This window comes from Malurus melanocephalus, unplaced genomic scaffold (assembly GCF_030028575.1).
Source record: "Malurus melanocephalus ecotype Western Australia unplaced genomic scaffold, MMel_1.1 scaffold_157, whole genome shotgun sequence".
Taxonomy (NCBI): Eukaryota; Metazoa; Chordata; class Aves; order Passeriformes; family Maluridae; genus Malurus; species Malurus melanocephalus.
The window spans coordinates 558032-579766 of NW_026623389.1; the positions used below are offsets into that span (position 1 = coordinate 558032).

Genomic DNA, 21735 nt, shown 5'->3' on the forward strand with positions numbered 1-21735 from the left:
TTTTTCTTATTTCAGCCTTTGGTTTATTTGTTTTCTGCTTTTCCCCAAATTATACCTAGTAACAAGTAGGGGTAATATAAGTTTACATCACAGAGAACTAAGATTAAGGCCAGGTGTCTTATTAGAAGATGTAACCTAACCAAATCAGAGATAGCAGTCTTGTTATAAGAACTTGGTCAAAGACAAAGGAGGCACCAAAAGAAATCAAAGCTGGTAACATAATGGATCAAAGAAAGKGATAACTGGAGACAAAGTGCATACAGAAGATACAGTAAGTACCCAATATGTTTCAGCTTCTAACCTCAAGAAAATAAAAACACACAGTTTCTCACGAAGTCTTTTCTTCTTTTATTATTCAAGCTTTTTCAAAATTGAGGTACTTCTTATTTTTTAAAAAAATGTCAACAGCAAGAACGTTAAACAAGTCTGCTCTGTTGAGAAGTTAGAGCCACCTACAAAGTGGAATACAACATAAAATGGTGCTCGGCCKAGGAGAAATTTTATTATTTTAGCCTGAGAAAAGCAGAAGCCACCTGYTCACTTTGGAAAAAAAACCTAAAGAGGTCATGCACAAATAATCATGTGAACTCACCTACTCTAATACAGCACTGTTGACACATGCTTCAGCAGTCAGACTAATCCAGGGCCACCACAAATACTTTATTTAGTTACTGAAATATGAAAATTCTAATTGAATTCTATTCCAAATAGGAATCTTGTTTAGTTTCTGGAATGAAAGGCATGTTGTCCAGACSTCTTGATTCGAACTGTGATGATGTAGCACTTAGCTTCTTTCAAGTACTCTGGTATTAACTAATGGGCTTGGGGTTTTTTCCTCCACAGTGCAAAAAATACTATACATAAAAAAAACCACTAAAATATTTCAGCTGATTTACATAGAAATACATTCCTAAATAAAGACTAAGAAGAAAACAAAAAGAATTTTGTTTCCAAAGCAAGAAACGGTTAGGAATTGCTTCCAAGCAATAGGGTTAAAGCTAAAATAGCTCACTGAAAAACATTTAAGCAAGATTTAAGAATTACAATGAACTACTAGTTTAYTACAAATTGCAGACAGAAGGAGAAATTAGCACTGAGTTAATCTTATAAGCACGTAAATGCAGAATCCATTAYATCATACTACTGCAGCACTTCCGGCCAACTGCTACAGAATTCCACACACTGAATATTAACAGTAACAGAATTTAAATATTTAAGTGCTAATAAACTATTCAAGCAACGTAACAAAATCATTTAAGTGCTTGCATTTCATGCATTTGAAAACAGTTTTAAATTTGTGATGGCTTTCTCATTAAGTCATTGTTAATTCCTGTAATTAATGTGACTGTTAGAATATATCTGCAATGCTATTTTAGCTGTTGAATATCTGAGAGGTACAAGTAGTCACTCTATGAAAGTCTTAGCACAGAAATAGAAATCAGCAATAATAAAAAATTCTACAATCCCAATACAGAAGAGTCCATACTAATAATAATCTTACTGGATTTCTCTCATTAAATTTTATTTTCTTGTTTTTTGYTGTTCACAGTAGAGACTGAGCTGTAAAGATTCTTACCTTACTACAGGATCACTTTCCAGTAACTCAGTGAGCCGCTGCAGTTGTTCAGGTTCAATGGATCGTCCCAGCAGGGCTTCAGTGTTAGTATAGATTAGAAATGCTGACACAGTTCCCAACAAAGTTCCAACACCTAGAGATCCCACACTGTCATAATACGGATTTCCTAAACAAGATATGCCAAATTAGCTTCACAGAGCATTTCTAAAACATAGCAGAGAAGTCCAATTTCACASTGAAAAGAGTACATAGTTTTGAGGGATTTTCTGGGTTTTGCTTTTTAGTGAGATTTTTTTGTTAGTGGTGTTTTTTCTTTTGTTGGTACTTTTTTTGACCTTTTTTTTAATTTAGTGGAATTTTTTTTCCTACTGAAGAACATGATGAAGCTGGAAGAAAACAAGTTATCTTAAAATAAAGCCTTAAGTCCCTTCTGTACCCTCGACCACTCTTGTCTCCTGCAAGACTAATAAAAGAGTAACCTCTTGTCTGCRTATGTGTTTCTAGAGTAGCAAATGTAAATGTATACACAAAGTTACATACACTTCAACATAGATAGCAGCACAAAAGCTAGTGCTCTTCTATCAGTAAAAAATTTGCAAATATTAACCATTCCTGGAAAACAGTACTTATAAAAGTTTCAAACACTTACTCATGCTCAGAGCTGTAGAAATAGTACTGTGTTTTTAAGCTGATGAAGGGAACTAGAAATGAAATTTTAAAATTACTTCTATGCAAAAATGAAACTTACAATTAAGTCATTAGAAGCCACAAGAAACAAAATTCCAATAYTTATTGTCTTAAAAAATCAACACTTAAAAAGGGATGAATAAATAATCATCCCTCTTTAGACTTAACTATGCAGCAAAGACGTACTTTGCTTGTCATACAGATCATCTAATCTTTGGCAAAAAATAATTTCGTTTGTATGACAAAACAGCTCAAAAATCTGTACTCTATGGAGCACAAGCATCAGAAACAAAGACCAGAGACATATTTWTGTCAGGCAATATAAACTAAATGCTCTGTGTTCATATCATGCACAGAAAGAAACCCACATTCTCCCTGTCTCTGTACAGAATTTTACCTGTTAAAGAAGTCAGACCCATACAGGTAGCAGCTACAGCCACACTCAGAACTGCTGCAGCATCCTCCAGTAACACCACATTGGTACTGGGATCACGACTCTGCACAACTGCACGTACAACAAAARAGTTACAATGCTTTGAAAGCTTAGCTTTACTACATTATGCACAGTACTTAAAATATACTAACAACTGCAATTTAAAAGAATAATTTATGCAACTATATAGGTACAAGTTGAATTTTTGCATATGCATACACTTCTGAAAGCATTTACATGTACACAAAACAAGCCCAATTATGGAAGCTTTTCCAAAATGTTAAAAAAATTAAAAGGGGTTTTATCCTGAAAAATATATGCACTTAGCCAAGTATTTAAGGAGCTCTCTTAAATCAACAGCTTTCACTTGATTTGTAAAATGTTATTTGTTAGTAGGATAGAAAACAGATCAGTAAATGGAAAAGGGWATACAGAAAATTGTTTCTATCACTACGCAAATTCTAGTGAACAGATTGTGTTTTAAATAACCACATAGCTTACTGCTATAATGATACATACCATATTGATAAAATGAAAGACCCTTGGCTCGAGCACTCCTCCGAATTTCATTTATAGCAACAAGCAGAGTGGCTGAAACAACAAAGTTGTTGCGGAAAATCGTTAGAGGAAAAAGTCTTGTTTCCATTTTGAAAAGAGGGAATTTTYATTATTGCAACATTTCATCAAGAAAGCTCTGATTATTGATACTTTGAATAATGACAAMGCATAGTTGCCTTCCTTTCTAAATGTGTGTTTCCCCTACAAATCAAAACAGTTATATTTATTGATAATCTAATACCAAAAAGACATTTCATCTACTTTCCATGATGTGCTCTTTAACTTCTTATCATATAGACAGGTAAGCAAAAAAAAAGTCTCCACATGTTTCTTTTAGTTTGTTTACAAATATTTGGAACAGAGCTCAAAACTCCCCTGTGTAAGCAAGGATCAATTATTACTGTAATTACTCACACYGTAATCTTAAGAGATTACAAGTACTTAAATAGAAACTTGAAAGTGCATACCTCCTTCAGATACCAATGATCCTGCTAAAATGCAGTATGCCTGTATGGGAAAAAAAATAGTTATTATATTATATGCATATTTCCACAGATCTCTTCACCACGGGCTAGCCAAACATAGCATTCCAGAATCTCAGTAGCCACTGTGCCATACAATTGTTCCCAACCAGAGAAAACCAACAATATTTGAATCATGCAATATAGTCCAAAATGGGAAAGGAGGACCTCTTGAGAGGGTTATGAAAGAAAGATGCAGGATTTAACGAGATCTTCTCTTAAAACACATTTTCATTAAGAATGGTTTTGAGTTAATTGCATTGGGATTCAAATTGACTCAGGAAGTAAATTTCAGACTAGGGCACTATTTTTTATTAAGTCAATGGTGTTAAATACAATAYCAAACAAGATTAGCTTACCCAGAGAAGAGATTCTACAGGATGAGGGTGGAGTAAACCCATGATCCCATGATACCAAGAAAGTCCTGCACCCATCATAAAAATGCCTACTCCACTAATCAGGGAGGCAATATAGCGCATATTTGTGAAACCATACCTAGATAAAAGCAAAGAAAACTAGTTTAGAATATAAGATATTACATCTCTACAAACATATCTCAAAGTWTGCCATTAATTTTTATATGTCTTAAATTATCATCATATGACTTGGCATCTRTTTAAGACAAAGCTGCTAAATCCGATCTAATCCAAGGAGGGGGAAAAACCTACTTGAAAAAGGATATCTAATACATGYAAGGACATCAGGCATAAATATTTTTCTAACTTGTTTTTAAACAGCTGTATTAGCTCTTGTACAAAGACTGAGGATTTTACAACTAAAAAAAAACCAAAAACCCCAAACTCAAGCCAAACATCTGTGTTACTTTTAGATTTTAGTGAAATGCTACTTCTAAATAAGGACTCTAGTTTTGTGAGCAGCCATAAGCTATAATGCTAATTTAAAGGTAATAAAATTTATACATCTTTCAGTGGTTCAGCTAACTACAGAAATTCAGCACTTGGAGTTTTTAAGTGTAGTGGAAGAATTAAAGCAATATTAARTGTGTATTTATTTCCTTTTTCAGTTTTAACTCCTTCCACAAACAGTGCAATTTTTTTGTCTGTATTGAGGAAGAAGGGGAAGAAATGAGAGGGAAAAAGGAGACATGACTAATATTTGCACAGCATTAAAATATGGAAAATTTAAATCTTAAATTTGTGCAAGTCGTATSTGCTTAAAGAATGAATGATTGCCCAAACATATGAAGACAAAACAGGTCAACACTAAAAAAATATCATGGAGAGTACAGCTTATAACTTTAGTGAAGTTGTAAGAACTTATGAAGTAATATCCCTATCATTAAATTAAAAAACAGAACAGTTTACAACAAACGCAACTCATTACGGTACAAGTGACTGGCTTGCATAAAAGCACTTCATTGAAAAAAGGAAGAGGACAATAATTTTTATTTAAAAAAAAAAATCCCATGATTCCCATGACCAGTGTTTGAAAACAAAGTAGATCTATTAGTTGGAAGAGGCAGAAGAGACGAGAACAACTATTCGAGAAACAATGTCAATTGAAATAAAACGTAGCAAAAGCGTACCACAAAAAAAACAAAAAACCAAACCAAAACAAACAAACAAAAATCCCCACTAAACAAATGAACCAAAAACACGCACCAAGCCACTGAAACTACAACTTGTGCAGCTTGAAAGAAAACCCTTTTCTTATTTTATCTGCTGTAAAATCAGAAACAATACRTTTCAGAAATGACACAAAATGGCAGATTAAAAAGAACAAGGWGATGTGTAAAAAAGTAGTGGTCTTACTCCTATATATAATTACCAAAATCTTTATTTACTCAAAAAGCTTACGGATGACTAGGGTCAGGTGTCCTTGCAGACTGACTGATGCCCAAAGCTAGCAGCGCCTATTTAAGACAAAAGGTTAAATAAATGAAAAATTAGAAACATTCTGTATCAACTGAACTTGAAAGATGATGGCAGATGCAAGTTGAACTGCATATATGCTTTGCTACCGATATTTTATTAGAGCTGGGATATAATCCTCAAAATCTGTCATCTAAATCTATTATCCCAAAAAATTGTTAGTTATACCTACATATATAATATATATACCTACATATATAATATATTTGCAATTATATGGTGTGTGTATATATAATCAGTGTTAATTATAATTTTAGAATTGCAACTGAAAATGAACATTACATGCAATCACAAGTGCTGTTGCTGTGTTTCAGTGTGAAGAAATTAAATTGCTCAGGGAACAAAGCTTCTTCCATTTTGAAGAGAAATTATGCTGAAACTGTGGTGTAGTATGGTGATGACAACATTTAAAGCTGTAACTTTACATTGCAAATTTTCAGCATATTTTTAAGAAGAAATAACTTCTTGCTATCTAAATTACCTACCTGGGATATATTTAATTAGGCATGTATTGAGTTGTTAATGCAGTAATTTACAAATCTAGACCTGAATTTTGCAAAGCACATGTTTTATTTTAGGACTATGTGTAATGAAACATAGTAACAAGTATTACAATACAGACACTTTGGTCTTAGCAACAGCAAGTTGCTTTGAGGAAACAAGGTTTCTCCTGTGTTTTTCCACACACTCAATTATTTGAAAAAATAAAACAAATACCTCACATTTCAGTGGTATGTCCAACTACATTTAAAAAACAGAATAGTTCTTCAATGCATATAAAACCACTATCAAACTTGGTTCACTTATACACTGACACACTTGGCCAAGAGAAAAATCACACACTTTAAGGCTAGCCTCCCCATAAATTTAAGTACTATCAGGTGAATGAGCAGCACCCCTGTCTTCATTTTACATCTGGAACAGCTGAAAGGTTGTGTAAAACCACCAAGCAAAATGTCAGTCCTTAACTCAGTCTTTCTAGACTAGGWGCAGCCCAAGCAAAAAGTTTGCCACAACTATGTTCATACACTTTTTAAGATATTCAGTCTGCTTTAAGGTTCTCTACACTCTTCAAATTTAGAGGAGCACAAGACTGTTGCACTTCACGAGTCACAAGCTACCCAAGAACTCCTGGCTTGAGCTGCAGGAGGCTTTCACTCAAAGCCTTTTTTAAAGGATTGATTTTCTTTTTCCCCCTGAAGCCTTGCAATATCAAAAACTGMAACAAGACAGATTCTTGCTATACTGGGAGAAGGGAAAATTTCAAGGCCTCATAACATATGCTTCAAGCATAGTATAGAAAAACAGTGGAAAAAAATATTAATTTTATCCCTGCACATTAATATTACATGCCCAATTCTGAGCCTGTCACTCCACTTAGTAAACGTGCCAYGTATGTGGCTACTTGTACTGTGAGAGGCTGATAAGGCAATCTAGGAAAGAAAAAGAAAACAAGACACTCAAATTCTCATCATTATTCTACCCAGAGRTAAATAAATAACATTCTGTCATTGCATTACAATAGCTGACAAGAGAACCCTTTCAAGTTAATATTTAACCAAAATATTAACCAAAATCATCTAGCTTCAAGTACCACTCATGATCCAYGAAGTAGCTGAGGACAGTTCTTACTGCAACTCTCTTCTTTCAACTTACTTCTAAATAAACTTTAAAATCTRCATTCTGACTTCTCTTTCTTACTTTAATACAAATTAAAAAGCATCCTCTTTTTTCATGTAAGTGCAATACCACTACTGTAAGTATCTGTCTTTATTCTAAGTTTTATTACAAGTTCTAACTTTAGCAGAAGGGAAAAAAAATACTCACCTGGTTACATGTGTCTGCTAAAGAATGTATGGCTTCTGAAAACATACTTGCAGAACCCGTGTAAACCCAAGCAAGTAGCTTAAAAAAAAAATTCAACCCATTTCTGAAAATAAAGAAAAGAAATAACAGAATATTTGATGTTAGCATTTGCAGCAAAACCACAAGTGCTGTGGTTAATCATACATGACCTGCCAKAAAGTATCAAAATATCAGCTGAATAACTAGAGGGCTGTGCAGACAGATAGTTGATACAGATTTTCTGCATGGTTACTGTGAAAAAAAATCCTTCCAGCTAAACTTCATAAAGATACACCATTTATTATTCCAAAATCAGTAACTTCTAAGCAGTCCCAAGTAAGTTACACTTCCTGAAACTACCATCACACTCACTACSCAGAACAACTGATTTTTTACCAGTGAGAGAATACAAGTCTTCACAACTTCCTTTTCTCTTTCTTCAATCCTTTGCCTCCTACACATCCTCTCCCAATACTRCAGTGCAAGGTTCCCTACTTCAATCTCAGTCTGAGCCATTCTCAGTAGGATACAAATGTAAGACAACAGACAGGAAGACAAGACTGTCACTAGATTACACTGTAAAAATTATCTATGGAACTTCTCCATGAATATGCTCAGTGTGAATTGTGAAAACATTTTTAAGGCTACAGGTTCACTGGAGAAACATYGTCTTATGTTGCACAAAGGCACCTATTAGCACTAAAATCCAAGGCTACATTCTCACTTCAAATATTATCAGAATCAGCAGGTTAAATGTTACAATCATATTACAAAGAAAATGAGACTAAAGAAGAATAGTACCCTCCTAATTTTTTTTTAATATGAGTTTCTTTTCTTGGCAGTTTTTAARCTATTAAAATAAATTATGTGCTACAAGAAACTATTAACAACATCTTTTAGTGGCATATTTTAACAACACATGCCAGAAATTATATTCAAGTTAGCTGAAGCAATCCCAATGGATTCTGAGAAGGCAGCTAAAATGCTCTGATTTGGTTGAWAACAAAGTTACATTTTACATCAGTGACCATCACTTCAGAAACTATTTCCTYTGTTGTACTAAATTGAACTGACTAATTTAACTACCTTATATTCTCTGTACTTGGACCTGAAAGTAGGAAATCTTAACAGAACACAAACCAAAGCTAYGTGAAATCTGAAAAATTTATTGTAATGTTTTGAACATCATGCCAAGAAATACCAAAACCAACCAAACAAAACCATACAACTCCTAAAGCTGTTCCAAAGTACTCTTAAAGCATTCCAAAATCCACTTTGGAGGCAGACATTCACCCTCGAAATGAGGAAAGGAGTGCTGAAACAATACATATCTTCTTTCTTGTCAGAAGACATGTCCATTTTAAAGTCTAAATTTACTTGGTAACTTTAAAATGTACAGAAACATAAACAGAATCAGCATTTCTTTGAAAAAAAATTACACAAATACAAAATTATCCAAATCAAGGTTTCTAACTAATTTAAGCTCCAATTAAAGGAAATTCAAATAAGCCTATCCTGACTGAATAGCAAACTTGAATAAATTAAAGGGCATTAATACTTGCATTTATATTATTCCAAATTTATTTCAAAGATGATAAGCATCTCAAAACTCCAAGACGCATATGGGGAACAAGAAATACAGGGAATTGAGACAAATACAGAGGGMATTGTACACCATACAACTGCCCATTCTTTATACTCTACCTTACAGTGTAAGATACTGGTCTAGATAGACCTGGTATGATTAACAGAACCATCTCTGTCCAGGTACATGAAATATTTAGACTCTTAACATTAAAAAAATATTTTAAAAATTTTAAAACATTTTTAAAAAATCAAACTGAAAATATTCARATCCATTATGAATCTATGGAAAAGAAACTTCTTTTCAGGCCCTAGGTTTGAGAAATAAACTCACTTCTTCATATGTATTTCCAAAAAGGTAGTAATATTTCTAATATCCTTCACCACTAGTATTTTTTAAAAAATATTATATGCTGTACAAACTTTGTACTGCTTAAAAAGTAAAGCATTGGTGYGACAATAAAATCATTCAACAAAGCCAGACATTGAAGAATGTTTTTCTAATAACAGATCATTCTCTTTTTGATCAAAAAATGTTACCTTCCTGTATTTCTGTAGCAGAGCTTCAAAATCTCCCTCACATGCAGAATTCTATTAACACAGAGTGTTCCAGTGCAGCTGGTGTATACCCTCACACAGATCCATGGAACAACTCTGCTTCTGACTGAACCACATTTCATCCTCATTGGGGAAGCYTGAAGTTTGTTAAAATTCTTACCAAATAATTCTAACTGGAGAAGTTAATATAGATTGATCCTTCTTGACATAAAGCCAAAAGCCATTCAAAAGATCAGGACCATAAACAAAGGAGCATTGATGGTGGTCTTGACTTAAATCTCTGAAAAGCCATCAGACATTTGAGTTCCAAGAATAGCTTGAACTTCTGAAAAAGCTCCCCAAAAAGATGACTGAGCAACACAACTGTCTCTACAAATGTCTCCTGGCCTGGCTGCCAGCCATTCACATATAAAAATACCCAATAATCAAAAGGTATTTATGAAGTGAAGAGAATACAGTGTTTACAACAATGCCCTRTCTACAAAGCAGGAGGAAAGGTCTGTTTTCCTTGTATGAATGTAAGAAACAGAAGGAGGTAGAAATTACCTCAACACCCCTAGTCTTTTTTTTTTTCATTAGAAACATACATATTAAAAATTCTTACACATTTTTAACATAGAAGGCTCTGAACAGTTAATATTAATATTAATATTAATATTATCAATAAAGAGGGAGGTTTTCAGCCAAATGGGCTTAGCATTTTTCTTCCCCAAATAAAAGAATATAGTTTTGTAGAAGCTCAAAGAGTTATTTCCTGCTCAAAACGTTTTTGCTTCCTGGGCCAAAAAAAGTATTTTCCTCTTCCTATTATGCTCACTTRTATCAACAGTGTCTTAAAAAATAAATAGCTTTTATAAGACAAAATATATTGAAAAATCAGAAGGTTTCATGGCAGGTAYGTTTTAGCCTTCATTTCCTGAGACAAACTTAACACACTTCCTCCTGTTTCATGCCAGATAGTCTTTATGAACACTGGCTTTACATCAGGATCATTAACTTAACTTTGTTTCATTCAAACTTGTAAAACATGTGAAAGGCAAAAAATTCCAAAAATATCCCCATTTCAATTAGAAAAAAAAAAATAGTTAAATAATAATATGAGCAGAAAAGTAAATTATTTTCTGTTGGTTATATGGAAGATTGTTAAAAATGTATGAAAAGCTTTCTCTCAAGAAGGGGCAAGAGAAGGGACAACATTAAATACCTGCCTCTTCCCAGCCTTCAAAATTTTAGTTTTTATGTTAAGAAACTGTATAGTCTGATCWACTTCAAAAAATTTGCTCATCTCTTATCAAAGATATATTCAATACCTGATGTCTATGTATTGATGAGTATTCACATAAATTCGCTCCTATCAACAATAAATAGATAAATCAATTAACTTCAGTTACAGAGACAGATAYCTTTATCTTAAAAAAACACATGGTTCCTATTTCCAAGATAATATAAATAAATTGTTTTGCACTTGCATAAACATCATTTTTTGTCTACTTACATGCAAATAGCTACCATTACCACCTTCCCTGGTCCCTTGAAAAACATAGCTGCTGTACTGGAGCGTGGCTACATAAAGAAACAACAGATTATTAAATAACTAAATCTTGACCTCATGAGACACCTACAAYACAAATTATTAAATAAAAAAATTCGCACTGTCCTATATTGCAAAAGTGAAGCTACAGTTCTTGAAGGCAACTAATTTACTACTGAATGTTCAGCCAAAGTGCAATTGGGTGTTACATATTTCTACAAATGGATGGCTATAAAATGATAAACATCCAATGAAGTCTCCAGCAGAGGCCACTGCAGCTGTAAGGCCCAGAGCCTGCTAAGGAATCCTTCTATACATCCAAGCACCTGGATCTAGGGTATGTGTCTGWTTAACCAATGAGGAAGGGCCAGTAGTGCATACACAAAAGCGTTCATCTTCTGGGTCTTCTTCATTAAGAAACTTCCTTAGGGTTTTTGTTTTTTTGTTGTTTTTTCTTTTAATTAACAAAATACTAACTACATATACTAACAGGTCATACATGAAATCATGAGTAAAGCTGCAATTCTGATAAGAAGGCAACAGAAAAAAAAMCCCTCTTACTGGTGATTACACTGTCACACGAGGAACCCATTCAAGCTATCATCATAACATTTACTACTGCATAACAGTCACATATAGACCTGGTATATTACAGTGCAAATAAATCTTCCAATAATATTCAGTTAGTTAAGCTTATGCAACCACTACAAATTTKCCTTCAAAATATGTCCTAATACATTTCATGACACTTTTTTAGTCAAATACTTGAAAATATCCTTACCTTAGTATTTCCAAAGAACTCCTTGTATTCCCACAACAGCCTTTGGTTTCTAAACAGATCTGTAACATAAATTATCATTAATATGCACTAATAACCAATAGTTTCAGGAATTGAAGTCTACTTTTTTATGCAGCAGCCAACTTCAAATAAGRGCTACATGATCTATCTGTGGAAAAAAAAATGCCTCTCTTGATATTTTTCATCAGAAACACATGCAAAATCCAAATACAATCTGTTACGATCCTACACATTGTTATTATTTCTACCAATAAACGATGATACACAGAGGGAAAAACTCAAAATACAGTAGGCAATTTCAGGCATTTTATTTATATCCAAAAATTATTCTGTAGGCCAACAAAAATTTTGAAGCTGTTGACTGCRCTCTCAGTACACTTACAGATGTGTAAACAGATGCCTGTTGTTCTAGCCTTTTTACTAGAAGAGTTTTCTAATAGCACAACTGCTTAAAAAAAAACCTGACATCATTTTAAGGTGCTCAACTGGACTAAGTACGGAGAAGCAGTATTGTCTCTCCTGTGATTTTAACTGACTAGACAGATCCAAATCTATCACAAACTACTGATTTGGCTGTCCATGCAATTGTAGTATTACACAAAAAAATATTATTTGGGCGAGCTTCTCCCCTTATGAAACCTGAAGGCAAGCTGAATTATTCTCAGATAAAAATTAATGAGTAACAGTATGGTATAAAGATTTGGATCAGTTTTAACTCTTTCTAAAATCCTCAACTAAAAAAAAATGCAAGARCATTGAAAATGTAAATTATTAACTAAAAATTTAAACCCCCTCMCATAAAGAGTATGACTATAGATCTCAACTGAGTGTATGCTTTTGCTGTATCACAAAGATGATAAATTGCAAGATAGTAACAGACTGTATCTGCATAGATAGTGTTACTCTAACATTATGCTATAAAACCTAGTCAGCAATTGCTAGTTCCAAATTTACAYGTTCTTCGTAAAATAACACTATCTGCTAAATTTCTAACAATCATCCTTTATTGTTACATTTCAAGTTATTTGAAAATTATATACTCACTTTCTCTGTACTTGATCTCTGCCTCTTTACGTCGTTTTCTTTCTCTGGCAAGAGCCTCTGGACTACCCCAAACTTCGAGAGACCTGCATGAAGTAACAGTAACTTAATGTTACTATTCATGCAACTTTATTTTCAAGCATAAAAGCATGCCCTCCAATTTTATATACACAGTATCATTATTACAATAATCAGGATATAGAATCTGTTCAGAGAGAAAATGCAAAACATTATGGCCCTTTCACATTGCAAACCTGATTTTTCAAACTCTTTTCTCTCTCTCATATCATCCATTTTAAATGCTCTTACTTTGCCTCGACATCTGATCTCAGGTACACGGTGAAAGTCTCAGTGTCATCATGGGGACTTCGTCGTTTAATTTTCCTCAGCTGGTCTAAATCACTAAGGAAAGTGGACAAAGAGTTCAGTGCAAGAAAAGGTTCATATTGTCCTAATTTGACTTTTATGTTYGGGTGATATTCCACAATTTTGATATTACTAATTTGCTATACAAAAAAAGTGAAGTTGTTTACTTCAAATAGGACAGACAACATGAAGCAAATGTTCTCTAGGATGCTATTGAAAACCACTGTTTGTCACACCCAGAAGCCCAAATCATGTCCTCATACTATAAAATACTACACACTGAAGACAAAGTATTCAAACACTAAATAAATCATCCAGTGAATGATCTGTAGGTAACTGATAATGTGCACATATGCTAAAAAGAGGGTTCATAAATTAGCATCTTTAAAAGGAAATCTGAAGTCRAGTGACAAGAAAAATTATGAAATTTAATCCCAAAATGTAACACTTCCAGCACAAGCTGCAAAAGGCTGAACATAACAAAGCTACTTGGGGAAACACATAAAATTTCCTGTGCTGAGCTACATATTAGAGCATCTACACAATTATGTAAAAACGGGGGAGGAACAGAGGTGTCTCCCCTGAACTAGACTTCATAAGTACAAATAAAGTACCTTAAGAAGCAATTATTGAACCATGCAAATTAAGTGCAAGCTCCTAGTCCACTGCAAAACTAAGTAAGCAGGAGCTAACTTCAGCCACTTACAATTATGTACACCACAAAAGCATTTACAAAACGTTGTTGTGCAAAATCACTCTACAATCACAATTACCTTTCATGCACATATGAACAAATATTCAAAATTAGATCTCAATGCAAACCCATCATACCTGGATTTAAGACAAAACTCATTTATTGCTCTGACTCCAGTGATGAAGTTATTCTGTGTGTATTTTGGTCCATACTCTCTTTTTTTAAGGACTGCTTTCACTCAAAAAAAAGAAACAGATACCCAAGTTAAGTCATCATAGAGATTACAGCAGAAAATTCAGAAAGTAATTCAAACTAGTAATTCAAACTAGTGTCATATTGTGATATTTCTATATGGAAATCTGAAAAACAATGCTTGCCAGTGAAACGGAAAATTGAAAAGCATTTTGTTCATTGTGGAAATGAGTAAGAGTAGGATGATTTACCTCCAAAAATGCCACTTATTAAGCTGTNCATTTTGTTCATTGTGGAAATGAGTAAGAGTAGGATGATTTACCTCCAAAAATGCCACTTATTAAGCTGTAGTTCAGGGTTCTCAAACCTAACTGCCACTGTCAGCTACTTCTCCAAATGCCACTTATTAAGCTGTAGTTCAGGGTTCTCAAACCTAACTGCCACTGTCAGCTACTTCTCCAACTTTGATGTCAGAGATAGTGTCTGACTACATAAACAGCACTCAAATATGGCCATTTGGAAACCCTTGGTCTAGCAACTGAAATACCAACAGAAGGCTCCATTTCTATTTTTACCAATACTTAATCAATTCCTCCTTCTGCAGATAAGACTTTTGATCTTTACAGAGCATGCAGAGAAATGAGACAGACTCTATATGTTATTTTTCTCAACTATTACTTTCAAAATTAGTACTCTTAATATTGGGCATTTATAACAATAAAAAACATAAATTCTTAATTCATAATGGTTTTATGTCTAGAAGATGTACTCTTATCACATCACATTTTCATGCACAAGGAAAAGCATACCACACATTCAGAAAAATTATACATGAAATTTTACATTTATGCCATTATTTCCAGCTTCTCTGTATGTACATAACTTTTTCAGATTCTCAAATGTAAATCACTATACACTCACATCCATTTAAACATGCTTATTGGAAGACTAGTTACATTTTTGGAAKGATAGAACACAACTAACACTGTAATGTAACCAACATTACAGAATACAACTTAAAACAAAAAGCTCAAATTCTACCAGTGAGAAGACTTTAGAGTACACATTAATTTCTTTAAATTGATATGCTCTCCTGTGCATATGGATTGGTATGATTTCTACAGTTAATCCAGAACTGCTACTTTGGTCACAGGATACTTACAGAAAGCTGCTGCTTTTAAAGACTTTGAGAAAATTTTTCCAAGACTTCTACATTGTCTTATTTATGTCTACATTGTTTTGAAGCTTAACAGCAAAATACRTTGCTTGACTCTCCATGAAGTACTAATAGTACAAGTATTAATATTTATCACAATAACCTGATTTCTCTCATYCAGTCTGACCTTGAACTATTTTTAAGCCCCTGAATAAATACATTCATCCCAAAAAAAGGTGCCAAATAAAGSTTAAGATATTTCCTAAAAACAGTCCACTATTTACTGAGGTTAGAACAGGCCAAAGCAGAGCCCATCAGGAACAGTGATAGCCCCTCTGGGATAATGTATTTACCAAGGAAGGAAAGAAAAACTCAGTGCAATAGCAACTGAAGGTAGGAGAGAGGAATGAGAACACATGACAGGAACAGCTCTGCAGATACCAAGGTCAGCACACAAGGAGGRGGAGAAGGTGCTCTGGGGTGCTGGAGCAGATTCCCTGGAGCCCATGGTGAGGCAGCTGTGCTCCTGATGGAGGACCAAACACTGGAGCAAGTGGACACCCCAAAAAGGCTGTGACCCTGTGGGAAGCCCACACTGGAGCAGGCAGGACCTGTGGCCCCAAGGAGGGAGGAGATCATGCTGGAACAGGYTTGCTAGCAGGATTTGTGACCCTATGGGGGACCCACATTGGAGCATCCTATTCCTGAAGTACAGCACCTCAGGAAGAGGGATCCACAATGGAGCAGTTCATGAAGAACTGCAGCACGAGGGAAGGACTCACACTGGGGAATTACATGGAGGACTCTCTCCAKTGGAGCAGGCAAAGAGCATGAGTTCCTCCCCCAAGGAGAAGGAAGTGGCAGAGACAATGTGCTTGATCCCAACTCCCATTTCCCATCCCCCTGAACCACGGGGGGTGAGAAAAGAAAATCAGGTGAAAATTAAGCCTGGGAAGAAGTGAACRGTTGGAGGAAGGTATTCTAAGATTTAGTTTTTATTTCTCAGTGCTGATTTGACTGGCAATACAATAAACTGATTTTCCCCAAGTCCAATTTGTTTTTGCTGTGACAGTAATCAGTGAGYGATSTCTCGCTGTCCTAATCTCRACTCAGGAGCCTTTAATTACGTTTTCTCCCCCCATCCAACTAAGGAGGGGAGTGGTAGACCAGTTTGAGTGGGCTACTCATGTCCAGCCAGTGTCAAGCCCACCACATTACTACACACAAATGGGAATTCTACAGAACTCAGATTAGACAGTTCATGTGRTCAAAATATATTTAGAAGCAACACTGATTAGATTAACTCAGTAATAAGAAAGAACATGAGAAGACTTAGAACAGGGAACGGGAAAGATCAAGTATTCAGCTTGGCCACATCTAGTCTGAGGGTGAATGGACATGCCTAAAATCATGCAAGGAGGACAGACTGWGAAAACACATGAAAAAACAAACCAGGCTTTTCCTGATAAACTYTGCAGCTTAAATGAAAATTACAAATTACAAAGAGTGAGTAATTAGAAGGGATACTGCTATATTTGATTTTTTAGGAGTGACTTCCAAATAAAAGGGTACCAAACAGAGCTGGAATACAAGTGTGTTTAAAAATATCATTCATATAACTTGTTTGCACARTTAAGAGGAGCCAGCTTCCTTACACTTCTTTTTTCTGACTAGTAGCAAACCCCAGTGAAGTTTCAATACACTAAGTATTTCTTTACCTTTTAATTGGATTGGCTGTTTAGGTGAAGACTGCTTTTGACCTGCACTGGTTGTCTCTTGTCCTGYAAAATAAAATTAAAGTTCATTGTAAATATGGAAGAGAAGAGGCTACTTTTCTTTTTAGTAAAGAGTTTGACTGGCACAACAAAATTAAAATATATCTAAATATTGCTTTGCACCAAGACATTTAGAAACTGTATTTGCCAGATTGTCAACATTTAAAACTCTCAAAAGACAGAAACATAAAAACAAACAAACAAAAAAACCAACTACAAGTTAACATTTAACACAGCATTGATCAATAAACCCCTAGCAGCCTGCACAAAAAAGAGGACCAATTTGCAACATTTCAGACAGCATCCGGAATTAAAAAAAAAAAAATTAACAACACACTGATGGTTTGGGACAAGTTTTATGCAAAATTTTAGGTTAGTAAATATAATTAATTCCATCTAGCTTATGGCTGCTATGTATTCAGAGTGTTTCAGAGCTTCCAAGCTGGGATTCAATTTCAAGAGACTGATGTTTTCTCATTTACAAAAAGTTAGCTCCTTTAAAAACAGAATATTTAAACTAAAGTCCACAACCTATATGTAACAAGCTGGAGCTGGAATGAAAACAAAATCTTTTAGCTGGTTTTGAAGCTTGGCAATATCATACTTAAAAAAAACCCAAACATATAATTTACAATAGGGAAATTAATCTTAATCTGTGGAAAATGAAATTCCAGGAATTTCAGTGAGATTTCTACCTAGAAACCAGAAGTACTACTTGAAAATACAAACAAATATCATATGYTTGTCTCACACATCTCAATATAGCTTTCAGAACAAAATACTTATGGCTCTAACATGCCAAACCAACATGTAAGACCAACATATCCACTCTTTTGTGTCCTACCACTCTGTAACACTGGAGGTTTGCCACACATTCATAATCATTAAAAAATTTTAAAATTACCTTATTGAAAGTGATATACCAAAAAAAAGAAGACTTAAAAATAAGACTTCTCAAGCAGGTTAATGTTAAGCAATGAGGTACTCCTAGCTTAACATGCTACTCAAATTATTCCAAGATCAGAYTCTCTTGAAGCTTGGACTACATAACTATGTTTCAATCAGACAAATAGCTACTGCCCTAGAAGCAACTGAGAACTACAGACAATAAAAATTCAGTGATACTTTCTTGGAAAAATAACATTTTTAAATTTATGAAGGAGATCTTACTACACAGCAAATAAGGCTGCATCATAAATAACTAGCATTCCTTAAACAGTTATCCCTTTCACTTGCAAACAAAAGAAAACAAAATCCCTTTGTTGTTCCTTTCCTTTCTTTTCTTACCTGGTTTAAAACACCAAACAGCTGAACCATCAATATTCATGACAAAAAAACTTCCACTAAAATTGCTTTGCAAAACTGAGTAGCAGCTTCTTTTCAAAAGAGACGTACAACCATTTATACCATTAAAAGAAATATCACAAACACTATTTAACAAATTATTGGGTTATAATATTTCAGAGGGGGGAGAAGAAGGCACAAAAATATTAATATTATATCTGTGCACAGAGATGTATGTACCTCAAGTACCCTTTTGAACTTTACTACCTCCACTYAGAGACTGAACAAAATCACAGGGCATTAGCGAGGAAAAAGCATATGGAATACTTCAATTCACAATCACTATTTTTCAGACAAGTAGAGGGTGATATGATACAATCTTCAACAYTGAACAACTCTTAAGAGTCACTTTKGTACTTCCAAACATCRGAATGTAATAGAGYTAGCTGGCTACAGWTACTAGCTTTTAAAGACTTCTGCAAGCCCCAGGAATTTACAAGTTACTAAGGAAGGAACAAATATCTGCTATCCTGACAATWAGGAAAAGCAAATTTTCTTTAGAAGACCTCTCCATTGCAGACAAAAGCACAAAGAAAGAGAGCTTTCATTTTAAAAAGCATCTGTTATCTCTTAAGCACAGTCCTCCAAGCCTCTATCTGTGCAAACCCACAGTTAATAAGCATCAAAAATAGAGGACGCTACAATGGAACAAGGACAACAGTTGTGAATTTCACAAGCACCTAACAAGCACAAGATCGACAAGCGAACAGCAAGRAGGGTCAGGTTATGCACACTGCATCAAATGTTTAATGTGAATGCTGCAGTTCTAACAACTAGCAGATTAGAAAGCTCTAGCAGATGAAACAGCTCAACCTTCTTTACTGGTCATTTATAGCCTGGCCTGGACATACCACAATGCTCAATAGTGACACCCAATCTTTATCATTAATTCCTTTGATACAACATACTTGCAAAAAGTATACCAAAAAAATTCAAATAAGCAAGCAAAGTAGTGAAAGATAAGTAATATATTCCATGTCTTATCTCTTAAATTACTTAATCCCCTTCAATATCACAATTTTTCCATCACCATTTTAAATTTGATTACTCTAAACTTAAACCTTTTTAATAYCAGAATGACAAGGAAATTAATTTCAGCATTCCTCCCCACTTTCCTGTCTAGATGCCCACAACCAAAAAATACTAAGAATTCTGCAGTTGTAATATTGCACAATTGAAAGAAAAACRTTATCACTAAATATATTAAGCTTTTTCATTTTTATAAATATCTTTATCATGGCTTAGTACTACCTGTTTCAACTTTATGCAGGGGCTCTCCACGGGCTGATCCATTTGTATCTTCTGATCCAAGATCTTTCTTCTGACCATTGGAGGTATAAACTCTCACTTGACTCATCAACTGCACAGGCAGGCGATTGCATGGCAAAATATAAGACAGGCTCCCACTTTTCATTGAAACTTGCCATCCTAACAAAGGGAAGCAAAAAAGCTGTTTCAGGTAATCATTTCAGAAGGAAAAAGAAGGGAAAGGGGTCCTCTTCTACCAGCATAAGTTATGGAAAGTTAGCTTGTTAAATAATGACCCATGCTTATTTTCCCTGAGTTTATGAACTAGAATATCAGAGTACATAGCATGCTTTCACCACCTCCCTTCAAACATCCACTTTTAAATTTCACCCTAACATTGGGGACTTTTTCCCACAGTCCAGTATGCATTTTTTCAGGACCTCTGGATGATTTTAAGGGTAAAAAAAAAAAAACAAAAAAACAAAAGACAAAAAAAAAGCTATTTGACAAGATCAGGTTTCTGATACACTAAGTCCTATTCTAGTTATAGTGCCTCTAAGTGTTTAAAAACTATGTATCGACAAAAGAACAAATACAGACCACTGCAAAACTATTAGTGAGTGTTGCCATTTCATTTCACTCTGTGCACACTCTGTACAAATCACAGCTTACCAATGAAGAAAAACTGAACTGTGCGCAGTATACAGTTGCTACAGAAATCATGTAGAAAAGTACACAACATTGTACAAAACATTTTATAAGGAAGTTGCAACATTCAAAGCAGACAAAGTAAAAGATAAATATGCAAAAAGTCCATTGAGAAACCACCCTGGGCAGTCAATCTTCAATTCCAAAAGATTAGCCAAAAGCAGAGTTGCAGAACAGAGCAACCTGTATTAGCAACCATTTTCTTCTACGGGGCACAAGACTTTTGTAGAGAGGGTAGATAACACCTCCAAACAGAAATGCAGCAGGGAAACTGGCTGCTTTGGAAAGCACATTTTGCAGAAGTGTTCATTCAATAAAAGTGTCAACAGCTATCATTTTTTTGTCTTCAGTGCACCTGCATGATTGTGTGCACAGACCTGAACCTTACTGAAGGAAAAATTTCACCAAAAAATGTCAGATCAGCTCTTACTAACAGTTGTTGCATATGTGACAAAARCCCAGAATATTCAACACAGTTCACTGAACTTACTGATTACGAATTTATAAAACGCTACAACAAATATGTGGCACAAGATGAGCAGTRTTGTTTCCAAAGCTTTGGTGATATTAGAGCAGTTGAAAAGGGGACACTTAATCAGCATAGTAAGAGAACATTTTTCCTACTAATCCATGTACACGCAAGAAACCGTTAAAGAAAGAGCATTTGTTGCAATTCAAGCGGCAGTGACTACACTAAAAATGCACAGAATTCAAATTCCATTAGATCGGTGGCCTAAAGGAGAAGCCGGGGCTCGTTCCTCGGACCAACACAAACGCTCTAAGACCGCGCTACCTTTTATGTAATTGGTGCAAACTTTAACCCCGGCACGGGCATGACGCGCCTGCTTYACGTCAGACGGGGCTGGCACAGCCCGGGCCAGGACACCCCGGTACGGCACTGCTCTCGCCAAACAYTTGCACATTTTCATTTTTTATAAATCCGACCCACGGAAAGCAGCCGGCGCTCCCGGCGGGTCCCGGCCCGAGAGTGCCCGCAGCCGGAGCGGTGCTACCGCCTGGGGAGGGACCCCGGCTGCCACTCGCTGTGCCCCAGGCGAGCGCGCAGCTCCGTCGCGGCTCCCAGCGAGCCTCGGCCGGCGCGGTGCAGCGGCCCGGGCCCCGCAGGACTCACCGTGGCAGGCGCGGGGCCGCGGCGCCGCCTGGCACCCGAGGTACAGGCGGTAGAGGCCGCGGCAGCCCCGCCGCTGGGCGGCCAGGGCCGGCATC

General features: G+C 35.3%; 1 protein-coding gene across 1 annotated transcript in view; it reads right to left on the reverse strand.

The window, feature by feature from the left end:
* The window catches only part of SLC30A9 (solute carrier family 30 member 9), a 33861-nt gene extending 12127 nt beyond the window's left edge, over positions 1-21734 (reverse strand). Inside the window, exons 1-15 of the mRNA XM_057371759.1 lie at positions 21641-21734; positions 19804-19980; positions 17152-17214; positions 14223-14322; positions 13335-13427; positions 13029-13111; positions 11967-12025; positions 11150-11217; positions 7495-7597; positions 5593-5648; positions 4135-4270; positions 3722-3761; positions 3216-3287; positions 2661-2768; positions 1577-1742 (exon numbers count right to left, since the gene is read on the reverse strand). Coding sequence (XP_057227742.1) covers positions 1577-1742; positions 2661-2768; positions 3216-3287; positions 3722-3761; positions 4135-4270; positions 5593-5648; positions 7495-7597; positions 11150-11217; positions 11967-12025; positions 13029-13111; positions 13335-13427; positions 14223-14322; positions 17152-17214; positions 19804-19980; positions 21641-21734 — 1418 coding nt within the window. The remainder of the gene's footprint in view (positions 1-1576; positions 1743-2660; positions 2769-3215; positions 3288-3721; positions 3762-4134; positions 4271-5592; positions 5649-7494; positions 7598-11149; positions 11218-11966; positions 12026-13028; positions 13112-13334; positions 13428-14222; positions 14323-17151; positions 17215-19803; positions 19981-21640) is intronic.
* Position 21735: the final 1 nt, after the last annotated feature.